General features: G+C 34.2%; 1 protein-coding gene across 7 annotated transcripts in view; it reads right to left on the reverse strand.

The window, feature by feature from the left end:
* RMDN1 (regulator of microtubule dynamics 1) overlaps positions 1–13680 on the reverse strand; it is a 52598-nt gene that overhangs the window by 2615 nt on the left and 36303 nt on the right. For 5 of the 7 annotated variants that reach the window (XR_012128299.1, XM_073229795.1, XM_073229798.1 and 2 more), the window contains exons 5-8: positions 5911–6000; positions 2959–3014; positions 1626–1713; positions 393–423 (exon numbers count right to left, since the gene is read on the reverse strand). Coding sequence is in view for 5 of the 7 variants with exons in the window: in XM_073229795.1 (XP_073085896.1) it covers positions 393–423; positions 1626–1713; positions 2959–3014; positions 5911–6000 (265 nt within the window). In the remaining 2 variants the exon portion in view is untranslated. The remainder of the gene's footprint in view (positions 1–392; positions 424–1625; positions 1714–2958; positions 3015–5910; positions 6001–13680) is intronic. The other 2 variants (XR_012128300.1, XM_036995649.2) reach the window with 2 other exon arrangements.

Genomic DNA, 13680 nt, shown 5'->3' on the forward strand with positions numbered 1-13680 from the left:
TTTCAGAATGTATACAAAAATTGAATGATTATGATGTGTACCTGAAATTGATATAATATTCTATGTCAAAAATAGCTCAACAAAAAAGTACTTCTAAATAGCTGTGAAATCTTCAATGAGACAGTTACCCTGTCAAAGCCTCGTCTCCAAAAGGAAGGTTGAATTACATCAAATGAAGGACCATTCCAAAACTGAAGCTCTAAATCTGGTAGTGGCCTATTTCTTGCTCAGGCAATCTTTACTGAATAAAGACTTTAAAAATTGTTTGATAATGTCTAGTGCAAGAAGATGTGTATCAGAATAAATAACATTTTTGTTTTAAATATTCCTATTATATATAAAGTATTCATACAAATTTAAAGATTTAGTATGTGAAATAAAATAAATATTACCTTGCTCTGCCCTGTGAAAGTAGCCTAAGGCCTGTTAAAAACACAAAGAGCATGAACATAATGAAAAGACTGAAACAGAATCAATATTTTAAAAGCATTTACTTGAGATCTATTCCTATATTAAATATGTCAGAAGAAATTAAAACATCTTAAAAAAAATCATCAACAGTGAGAGTTAACAAACTGAATATAACACTATTAAATCATCAGAGCATGGATTACAATATGTGGACCACTTTGAGTAGTAACTTGATTACTGTTTAGAACCTGTACAACCCAGCATCATGTACAGAAAGGAAAGAACATTATCTTGTGAAACTCAGCTATTTTGATCTTTTTCTCCTTAAATCATAACAGTGACTTAGAGTAAAAAAACTAGATAAAATCAAAAGCTGATTTCACTCAGTGATAGGTTGTATCACTAAATTGTTTAAAGTCTTTTATTACTGAAATTTCTACATAAAATGTTTGTATAACATATTAACTGACAATATCTTAGACACATAACTCATTTGTTATAATACAACTGCTTTTTTCTTAGAATACATCCTTTTTAATTTCCAACTGTGCTCTTCTTATACAACTATTCTTTACATTGAATTCTACACTATAGCTTCCCAGGAAAAGAAAAAAGGTGTTCCTTGTTATGATTCAACTATTGGGAAAGCTTTTTCAACTGCCTATTTCCCTCTGAAAATTTTGTGATGAGAAAACCCAAAATGTTTGCCCAGAAATCCCTTTCAAAATTTTATTAACAGAAGAAACAAAAGGCCTTAAAAATCTGAGAGAATACAATACAAGCCTTTCAACCCTGCTTTTTAAAGAAAAGTTGTAATTATTCTTCCTTTATCAATGTGAACATGTGACTTTACAGGTAAATGCCTATTACTGTACTGAATGTGTACCTAAAGCATGCTGAGTACAGTTGCTGCATTTTTTGTTCTATTTTATGACTTTCATATAGTATAGATTTTAAACAGAAAATGAAGGTAGATTTTAGCCACAGACTATTTCAGCTGACAATCCAGAATAACAGCCTTTCACCTAAAGAATAAAAAACCACTCACCAGTTATGGATAGTAAGTATTAAGCCTTTGTGATTAAGAGAGTTGCACTGGAACATTAGAAATGTGCTCAAGTCCCTCACTGATCAAAGCTCCAGATGTGTGGACACTGTAGAATGGCACTGCAATTAAGAAATCAGTACTAACTTAACAAAGGAAGTCACACTACCTCCTCATAGGTGGAACTAGGAGGAGTTGCAAAAAGCATTTTAGCAATTCTTCGTTGATACCAAGGCATTTCAGCAAATGTATAACACCTATAGGGAAAAAAAATAACATTTATACATTCAAATTACCTTTTTTTCCTTCTTAAAGAGAACTAAGCTTCTTAACAGATATAAAAGGAATCTTCTGTTTGTATGTTTAGACAATTTGTACTTTACATAATATCCACTAGGTCAATATTGATACTAAATTACTTAGAAAATGACTTACATTGATCCATCAATTAGGGTACATCTTGTGATTAAATATAAATAGTAAGTGACAGACAGTACTAGTAATAATACCACTGAGTATTCACTTTGTACCAAGGTGCTGAGCTAAGTGATTATCAGATAATCAGCTATCTACAATGTGTTAGGATCATTACTCCTATTTTTTACATGAGAAAAATGTAACTAAAACCAACTCAGAGAAGTTTAAAAAAATGACAAAACTAAAAACGATATGCAAATAAAAATGGCAACTAACAATTTATGTCTTTAAAGGGATGAAATAAATGACTAACATCCAAAGATCATGACAACTACCTAAAATATATAGAAAAAAATATGTTGGATCTTTTCCTAGAGTTTGAACTCCTCAAGGTGGAGATTATATATCATTCATGTTTGCTCCCTAGCACCTACTTAGTGACTGTCCCTCAATCATTAGTCTTCAATGTTTTGTTAGTTTAATATGTTCTTTATTCTGAAGGATATTTACCTTTCTTTTAAAAGAGTTTGATACAGGACTGTTTACACCATTACCTCTCTTAGAAATAAGACTCTTAACCCAGCAATCATTTAACATATTGGTGCACACTCATACCAGCAAAAGAATGATGTCATTAAGCAAATGGAAAGATATTGAAAGATTACACTGTTCCACAGAAGAATCAGACTGTATTTGATATAGCTTTAAGATACAAAGACCCTCTTGGGTCCTACTGTATAGTCAGATTAATCCAATTTCATTTAGCCTGGTAATTAAGAATAGTCTTTCCCAACAAAGGGAATTTAATGGTCTAACAAAAATTTTTAATCACTTTTTAGTCTTAGTATATGTTTCTAAATGATCTGAGTAACACATTTAACATGATCACAATCAAATTTAGTATTTTCTAACACTAAATGCACAACTACTAGTTAATGTAATAGATTACATTCTTGACTACCAAATAATATTTTAAGATATTTTTGCATCTTGCTTTTTTAAAAACTACAAAATAAGATATGCATATAATCTACAAATTAAGACCATACTAAATACCACTGAAATATTTAAATAAATTTTCTTACCAAATACCCATAAGGTGAATTGAGGTAGCATCTTTAGGGTTCAGTTCAATTGCTTTCTAACAAGAAATGAGAACATCAATCATATTTGTTTTCTAAACACCGTAAGTACTTTAACTGTATTTGCTGAAGAAGTCATGAATTAAAAAAAAATTTTGAAACTGTACTTCTATTCTTCTATGATAATCAATACCAAATTTTCTTCCTCCTCATCTTTAACTGGTTCAATTTAATTCAATACACTATTAATGACTAAAGTTACTTTTTTATAAGGTCCAGAAACTGGCAGTAGGGTTTATCAAAATGAGAAAACTTTGAAATTGGTAAATAAATCTAATTCTGAAAACAGTAATAATCTACAGCGCTCAATGTTTCTTCCTTCTAAAACAAAGGAAAAATAAGTTTTTTTGGCAAATCCTGTACCAATATTGAATTTTTTCCTAAAAGAAGAACAAAGTACATGATAATCTTAGAAAGTCTCTTCCTATATGCAGACTTTGTTCATCTTCCCCATCTATACTTAAAAGAAAAAAATAAATACTATTTATTCACAAAATTTATTAATAGAATAACTATGTATAATGTAAAATACATTCACGAAGTCTCTCTAAAGTTTACTACTTCATTAAGTTCTACATGAATTAATGTAAAGCATACAGTACTTTAAGGAAAGTACTCCTTTTCATTACTTTGTTGACAACCACTGGGCAATATAACAGACTGTTAATCCTATTAAAAATAAAAGGCCCTTTTTAAAAACGGAAACTTCCTAACTTATGCTTTTCTGTAAACCCACATTTTCACTTTCAGTTGGTAATGTGTGAGACACACACTTTTAAATATTCGTATTGATTACCAATGTGGACTTGAAAGCCAGACTACCAGAGTTCAATTCACAGTTTGCTGAATTCTAATTTTTGACCCTGACAAGTTCCCAACTCTTGCTGTGCCTGAGTTTGCTCTTTTTTAGAAATGATGAAGTAATGTACCTGCCTTATAGGGTTGTGGTAATAAGTTCAATAAGTAACAGGAGGTGTTTAACACAGTAATACCTTTTTATCACTAGCATCATTGTTAGTTTGACTTTTCATAATTCTAAGAACTTAATTTATCCTAACATTGATTAATGTTAGTAGTAGCAGAGGTAATAACTAGAATAAGGCTAACAAATATGACTTGGCAGAAATCTTGCTTCAATAATGTGGGTAAGAATCAGCACTACTCTAATCTTTACTTTTCTGTACATAATGGTGATATGATTTACAGCAAAATATATTTCCAAAGTATATACAACTCATATTCTAGCCAACCTTTTCCAACTGGCATTCCAGTAGAAAATTTAGCCCTACAAATAATTACAAGAGTAACTACTTTACCCAATTTACTAAGAACGGTACAGAGTACCATTCTAGATGCAAGGGAGAGGCTAATTCATCATGTAAAATAGATACCTTGGGCTATGGGGACTTATGGGATGGGCTGGGAGGGGCTATTATTAGAAATCTTGTGTAATTCTTTCCGCCATTAGTTTTAAGTGTCTTCAGAAGCAATCTAAATATAGTAATTCCTTATGACTTTAGTTGTAACAGTGGAATAATAATATAAATGATCTTTTAGTATATAAATACTCAATATTGTTATTTTAAAATATGCTTACCACATATACATTTGAGTATTTTTAAAAAACAATGTTTTGTATAAGTCACAGTCCCATTTCCTAAAGTTTAAAGTATACATTGATATGTTTTCTACAATTTTTCATTATTAACATTGCAAGATATGTCATGTATTTTTCATCCCAAGGCACAAACTACTGTAGGTGATTTATCTAATGCTGCTAAGCAAATTACTGTATTTCAGTTAATCTAAGATACCATAAAAGTTATGACATATCATTATTTTATGTACCACTAAGAAAGAAAAAAGTGCTTCCAATTTTAAGATACCACTGGTCATATAAAGCAGTCTGATTTCAAAGGTCTCAAAATGTGGAAAATGTTGTCTATTATTAAATTGAAATGCACGCACACACAACTATTGATGCCTGAATAAGAAGCTAGGTTTTCTGACTCCCAGCCCAATGTTCCTTTACACTAATTAAAAAAAAGCAATCGAGACTATAATCATAAAATTCTGAGAAGCTATTAGATAGATTATATAGCATTATTCCTATGTATGTTTCCATCACTTTCTCTTTCTTTGTATTTTTGAGATGGTCTACAACATCAAAAGAGAAATAAACCTGCTGTGATTTTAGTGGCAGGTTTTTTTTGGTTTTGTTTTTTTGAGGACAATGGACGAGTGTGTATGTACATCATGAAATACACAAACTCCTAGGAAATTTCTGGCACCTAAAGAAGAGCTTACTATAAACAAGTAAATTAAGTTTAGGGGGCAAAATTAAAGCATACAGATATAATACACAGAGATCATAATCATAAATATTACTATTGGGAATGGTATGTCAATTGTGTTAGACTGTTAGATTAGGCCACACCTCCCAGTATTTAGGACCTTGTACAGTCTTCTCCCAGACAGTCTAGTCTTGGCCACATGGCTTATTTAGGTGATAGGACATTACCAACTGTGATGCAAGCAGAGGTTTGATATAAATTTGTACACTGGAATGTTTCCTTTGGAACTTTTACTCTTGAAAGCGAGCTATCATGCAGATAAGAAGCTTGGACTAGACTACTAAGTGATGGGAAGTGGAGAGAAACCATTGCAGGTGAGAGGCTGTCATGCATTATTTCTGTCCCAGCCGAAGCGCAGCTGTCTAAATGACCTCAGTTACACCAACTAGGACAGACGCACCACTGCAAAGTTAACCCACAGAATTATAAGAAACTGTTGTTGCTTTAGGCCCTTAAGTTTTAGGTGGTTTGCTATGCAACAACAGATAGGTGAAAAGGAAATCTATTCGGAAAACTAGTAACTTTTAAAATTCATCAGTACCTCAAAATGTTCCTTGATAATGTAGGCATTTGCAATTTTATCCTTGATGCCTTCATAATCTCCAACATCACTAATACAGATTGCATACCACTAAAAACAGAATTAAAAAAGGAGTAAGAATAATACTCTTAATAATATTCCATTCAATATAAGATAAAACTGAGTAACTATGTATTCCTCAAAAGTCATTCACATTCAAAAAAAGTTATTGAGAATAAAAATTGTATCAAATATACTGGAATACACAAAGAAGAGTGGACATGGTCCTCAAAGAACTCCAGAACAGGCTTACTTACAGGCAACTATAACATAAAGTGGAGAGCAGTGCATCTCTAGTAAAGTCATCATCACAATTGAGGAGATAATGATTCATGTTTATGGTCAGTATACATTAAGAGAAATCTGCAACTGAACGACTATCATTTTATTTTCTCATCCTCTTTTCTGGGATCTGTTTCTTCTCCCACATCTGCATTGTTATAGTAATGACAGCTACATTGGTCAATTGTGACCTGGTCCCTACAGCCAAAGTTGGACAACACACCCAAACTGAGACAATATGAGTTTTCTTCCCCAAGAAGTGAATGCAAAATATCCAACCTAAATCCAGGTGCTTATGGTATGTTACAAGACTTAAGATGAGGAAAAAAAAGGTCTGTAGTGAAAAAAGACTGTCGGATAACAGCAAAGAGAAGAGATAATAAAACCTCAGAGCAATTGAGCCAGTTTTTCCTGAATCTACCTGCCTTTGGGTTCTGTGAAATAATTTCTTATAATTAATAACCCCCCAAATTTTTTGAGCTTATTTCTATGAAAATTTAATAATTAAAATCAGAAAGATTTTAACTAAACTTAAAGTTCTGTTTAAAAGTATTCTCTACCAAAGAAGTATGCTCCACCAAGTTCTTTTGTATCTTGATGTTTTTGAAAATAAAAAAGGATTAACTTGAAACATAAACACACACACACACACACACACACACACACACGCGCGCGCGCGCGCGCGCGCGCTGTATACACTATGCTCATTTAATCTCCCTTAACAGTTTCCCAGGTGACCAAATTCAAATAACTAGAGGGGTCACATGGGGTTTCAAACCTGGTACTCTGATCTTCTCCCACATAACAGATTTTATTCTCTTATGCATTAAACTATCATCTACATGCAAAGAAAACACAACCTTATGGAAGAATCCTAAACATTTTCCCTTGATTATCTTGACATTTAGTTACTATATAGGACTGTTAATTAATGACCATACTAGCAAGATCTAATGGTAGGATATGGAGATATGATCATAAATGATTTTTATTTCTATATTTGAACATTTACTTCTATTTCCAAAATGTCTATGGTCAACAATGAGTTTACATTGTTTTCAAAGAAAACTTTGATTTCAAATATTGTAGCCAAGAAGGGGTAACAGATACTAGACTTACTTTCTTGCCTGAAACACTATAAAAAAACAGACAAAATATAATAAAGACTATCAGGCAACTATCAGGCAATACCTGAGAGAAAAGAACCAAATGAGGTGAGCCATCTATGATTGCACCAGCTTACTGCCTTGAAAAATTTCAAAGCTGAAGCCCAGCAAGGCAAAATAGTCTAAATCTGGCAATCTCCTCACTTCAAAGAGAGAGAACTGGGAGACTGGGGAAACTCAGGTGGCTAGAATTCATAGAACAAAATACTGTAGAAGAGAGAGCTGATCAGAGCTAGAGCCCAGCAGAACTGCACAGGGTCATACTTGAGCATTCAACTGAGTAAAGATCACCACTTGGATATGAACAGACTGCCATAGGCTAGGAAAAAAACCACTCAAAAGAATTAGTAATTCAGAGCTCACAAAGAGCTAAGGAATATCCCTTATAATAAAAATAAACCCTAGATTAAATGCTACTCTAGTCCTGCCTGAAAACCTTAAACATAATCCAAAAGGATGAAATTGTTTCACAGTAATTGAACCATCTCCCAGAACAAAGCTCAAGAATATTTTTTTCAGTTACATTGAGATATAATTGATATACAGCACTGTATAAGTTTAAGGTATACAGCATGATGATTTGACTTACAAATATTGTCAAATGATTACCAAAGAATGTTTTTAGTTATTAAATATATCTAGCACCCACAAAGTAAAATTCACAATGTCTGTCATCATTCCCTAAGCAAAAATTACTAATCAAGTACTAAGGTTTTTAGTAGGAGGAAAAAAAAACAAGATAAATGGCACAAATGATAGAATTCACAAAGCCAATAAAACTGTCATTATGTTTCATATATTCAAGAAGATGAAAGGCAAACATGTTAAGCAGAGAAATAAAAGGTATTAAAGGCAGAGAAACCACTGGGGAAGATTACTGAACTGGAAGACACAGAAATGAAAAATCAAAATGAAACACTGAGAAGCAAAATAATTTAAAAAACACACACACACAGAGATCACCAAGGAACTTTTGAACAATTTTAAGTGTGCAAGACATGTTAATGTAGTCCCAGAAGAAGAGGAAGATTCAGGGAAAGAATCAAAAAAGTGCTTACAAAAAGAACAACTGAACATTTTCCAAATCTGATGCAAACTACAAACCCACAAATCCAAGAAGTGCTATGAAATACAAGCAGAAAAACATGAAGCAAAGTGTATCATGGTACTTCACAAACACTTTATAATTTGTGATAAAGAAAAAACCAGTCAGATAAAAAAAAAGACCATTATATATATAATTATTACAGTAGATGTCTTGCTGGTAATAATATAAGCTAGAGGGCAGTAAAGCAACATCTTTAAAATATTCTTTACCCAGAGAAAATACTTGAACAGGTCTTTTACAGTTATACAAGAACCAAAGAATCAATCAATAGACTTGTAATCTAAGAAATGTTAAAGATATGCATGTTGAAGAAATGTTAAAGTCCTTCATGCAGAAAAGAAAATGGTACCAAATAAAAACCTTATTCTCCACAAAGGAATGATGAACACCAAAATGGGAAATGTATGGGCAAATATGAAATCTCGTTTTATTTATATCTTCTTAAAAGACAATAGATTGTTTAAAGCAAAACAATAACAATGTATGGACGTTTGCCAAGGACTTATCACAATAATAGCACAAAGAGCAGTTATTAATATATAAAGTGCTGGATCACTTGAGGTAGATGACTTTATGTATACTATAAACCTTAAGGCTACTGCTAAAACAGTTATAGCCACAAAACCAATAAATAAAATGGAATACAAGAAATGTTCACTATAAAAGAAGGCAGAAAAAAGAAAAAACAAGAACAAATGAAAACAGAAAGATGGGAAAGTTAAACTCAAAAATATTACTAATCACATTAAATATAAATGGTCCAAACATCATAATTTAAAGAGAGCTTGACAAACTAGGTTAAAATTAAGCAAGACTTAAAATGACTTAAGCTGAAAAAAGCATAGTAAAGAATTCCAAATTCTACTCTTTCATAGAAACAATGAAAAAAATGATCAGACTGTCAGAATCATTTTTTGGGAGAACTCTAAAATTAACCTAAGGCGTACAGCCACCTGATAATGCTTATTCAAATCAATAGCTTGTTCTTGGTGAGAATAGTGAACTCTGTACGGTTTTTACCTTACTTCAGACCCATCCCACATTCTCAAACCCAGCGGTAGTTGTGAAAATAGCCCAAATTCCCAATACCAGAGGGAGCAGCAAAACAGACCTCATTCACGGAGAACTGTTAATTATTTGTTTTGGTCTGTCCAGTGGCTCCATGGAAGACTGGCTTAAAGCCTTGTCTGTATTTAACCTAACTTGCCAAGGGCCGCCTGCTAAAGCTGCTTCCTTGGGGGCGTTTTGTGGAAACATTTACAGGCTAATATATTAGGCTGCTGCTGCTTTAGGCAACTAAGACTAGCAAAAGCTGGGGAGGAAAGGCTGGGGAGAGAGATGTCCCTAGGGCTCTGAGAAGCTCCAACAACAAAAATCAGAATATTTCGTGACATGAAAATTTTACTGAATTCAAATTTCAGTGTCCACAAAAAATGCTTTATTGGAATGTAGCCATGCTCATCATTTATGCATTGTCTACAGCTGCTTGTGCTCAATAACAGTAGAGTTGAGTTGTTGATATGTGATATTTTAAGTGACTTCCCCCATTGCTCAGTGCACATCAATCACAGTGAGTTATAACTTAACTGAATTTCAAATGCAATGCACTTTTCCGTACCCATACCATGACACTATACATGTCAAAAGATAAAACAGCCTTCAAATGTCATGCTTTAGAGGTAGAGCAGGGACATGGGACAAGCATTATGATTACTTTTTCCTGACAATGATGAAAAATGCCAAGATAAAAATAGTAAGAACAGGAAGGACTCCATCATAAGGCTAAGATTCCATTTTAAGTACCAGGGAGTTGGGAGGTAAGATTCCTGACATACTTTATGATGATTGGCCAAGAACGCACTATCCTAAGATAGGGAAGAAGTCCTAAATGATATGTCCCACTGCTGGAGGGTAACCATTATCTTGCAGAACAGGAGGACCAATTAAGTTCCTTGTGTTAAATTCACTTTACAGATTATCTAAAGGACTGATCTTGTTAATGTCTCTACCACCGGAGACAGATATCATGAGACCACACATGAGTATATGCTCCCTTGGCCCTTTACCCCATTCTTGAAATCCTTAAAACCCCAAATCCCAAGCCTTTAATGGCACCTCATCTCTGAGTTCACCCCACTCCTGCCTGAGTGTATACTGTCTTACCAAATAAATTTTCTTGTTGCATAAGCCTATCGACCTTCAACTCTGAACTCTTCTGCATGATAAAGATAAGAACTTGCTGATCTCTACCTCCAGTGGAAAATGTCTTTGTCACTTTGCTATTTCAATTTTCTAGACTTAAGCACAAGTCTTCTCTTTCTCTCCCTGCTCTACTAAACAAGCAGGGAAGGGCTACTGAGGTCTCCGATTTGGGCTTCCCAGTTCCTGTTGCCTAGGTGAGCCAGACAGGACTACAGATGGAAGATAATGCTCTGCCCAAAATACTTTCTTTGCTTTAGGGAAGTTCTCAGAACATAATCTCCTTCATTCAGTGCTCTGAGGCTCCCTCAAATCTTGGGATGGTCAGGGCTTAGTTCTCAAGCTATATAGATTCAAACAGACACTGGATGCCAAGATGACTCTGGCTTCAGGAGTTGGCAAGGGATTTGGCCCTATATCCAGCAGGAGTTCAGTGAACTTTCCTTTTCTCTCTCTTCTTCCTTGCTGTCTACTGCCTGCATGGCTCTCTGTTTAATGATTTCCTTCCTTACCTACACTTGTCCGATCATGTGAATGCTTTCTCTATCAGAATTAAGAATCTGGGTTGAGGTCTTATCAGGTGTGCAGGGATAGCTCCTCAGATTGGACTGCCCAAAAATACTTTGTAGAGGAATGCAGGGAACAGGGCTGAGCCACCCAGTTTTCGTAGAAACTACGTGAGGCTAACATTCCTGGACCCTACCCTAAGTTAGATAACTAGAAGTAAACGACCCCCCTGGGGTCGAAACTCGTGATAAGTCACATAGGAATGCTTGTGCAAAGGTCAGGCACCTGGTGTATCCCTGTTCCAATTTTATTGGCCAAAGTATAGAATGTGTTTCAAATTCATTGGTTGGGGTAATGTGCAGGCTCTGGTGCAATGACTGTAGAAATCCCATATAAACCATACCTAAAGTTGCTTGGGGCGGCAGCTCGGACTCGGCCTGCGTGTCAGGGGAGGTGCTGTCGACCCCAGCTTGCTGGCGAATAAAGACTTTGCTTGGATTTTCATCTCCGTGTCCATGTGTCTTGTTCTCTGGGAAACCCCGGAGTCCTGGACCCTAACACTTTGAAAGCATAGTGGAGTGTGGATTATTCTGTTACTGAATTAGATGGCAAAACATTTTGTTTCTTGTGCAGTAATACCATAATGAAAACAAAAGAAAAAAGAGAAGAAAAGCTCTAACATATCCCTGAGAATACAGAAGGCCACACACATGCTCAGGAAAGATTTGAGAAGGCCCTAAGCTCACCTCCTGCTGACCTTAAGGCTCTTAAGAAGGAGGAAGTAAAAGGCCAAACAATTTTAACTTGCCTCACTAAGTGTTAAAGGTGTGTTCCAACCCACTGAGATCTTCAAGGCAAAGATGAAAAACATTCTGGTTCCAAGCATTTTAGAAAATTTCTGTCTAATCATTAGCTGACCACTAAGCTAACAGAACAGAGACTTCAGTGACTTCACCTGACAAAGGATAAAAACTTTACAGAATTAGTTCAGGACCTAAACAAAGAAACAAATGCAAAAACAACAAATTCTAGGAGAGAAAAGAATCTGATTTCCAGATTTACAACATTACAAGAGTCAGTATGTCCAGTTTTCAACATAAAATTATAAGACATGCACATTAATAAGAAAGTATGACCATATATAATGGGGGAAAAGTCAATAGAAACTATGCCTGAAGAAGCCCAGATGTTGGGCTTTCTAGACTTTACGTATCTTCAACCAGGAATTTATGTCTAAAGAACGAAAAGATAGTTGGAAACATGGTCTCACCAAATAGAAACTATCAATAGAGATATAAATTATAAAATGAAAATAAGTAGGTATTTTGGAGTTGAAAAGTACAGTAACTGAAATTAAAAACTCACAACATTGAATTGAGGGTTCAACATGGATTTGAACAGACAGAAGAAAAGAATCAGCTGAATTGACAATAATAACTCAGTTAACATTACCCAGTCTGAAAAACAGAAAGAAAAAGAAAGAAGAATAATGAACAAAGGCTGAGAGACACCAACATGCCTACCAAAATACACATAATGGGAATCCTAGAGGAAAAGGACAGGAGAGAAAGAAAAGATAGAATATTTAAAGATATAATGACAAAAAGCTTCCCTATGTGGATGAAAATAAATGACTCCAAGTAAGATGAAGTCAAAGAAATCTGAAACTAGACCCATAATCAAACTGTTAAAGATAAAAGAGAGGTCCTTAAAAGGACATAAGCACCCTGTTACATAGAAAGGATCTTTAAGAGGATTATTAGCCAATTTCTCATTAGCAACTGTAGACACCTGTCCTATTTTACTTGTGTTGCTAAACAAAATATCAGAGTAGGTAGCTGAAACAACAGAAATTTATTACAGACAGTTTTGGTGGCTGAGAAGTTGACAAACAGTCTGAAACTTGTTACAAATTATGATCTTAATAGTAATCCTCCAGATAACCATTAAGAATATAACTCAAAATATACAGTATACCAAACTATATGAAATAGTACACTAAAGTAAATCTAATACTAAATAAAGGCCAGTAATGGAGGACCTGAGGAACAAAAAGACATAAAATACATAGAAAACAAATGGCAAAATGGCAGAAGGACTTCTTACCAATTACTTTAAGTATTCTATGACACCAGAGTTACTCAGATACCAAATCATCACAAGAAAACAAGTATGATACAAAAATTCTCAAAATACTAGCAAACTGAATTCAGCAGCTCACTATAAGGATTTTCCCAATGATCTGGTTGGATTTATTCCTGAGATGCCAAGATGGTTCAACAAATGCAAATCACTATGATACATAACATCAACAGAATGAAAGAAAATCATGTGATTATCACAGTAAACACAGAAAAAGCATCTGACAAAATTCAACATCCATTCATGCAGAAACTTAACACAGTAGGCACAGAAGGAACATATCGCAACATAATAAAGGCCATATATGATAAATATATGTTGTCCACC

This window comes from Manis javanica, chromosome 2, assembly GCF_040802235.1.
Source record: "Manis javanica isolate MJ-LG chromosome 2, MJ_LKY, whole genome shotgun sequence".
NCBI classification, from domain to species: Eukaryota; Metazoa; Chordata; class Mammalia; order Pholidota; family Manidae; genus Manis; species Manis javanica.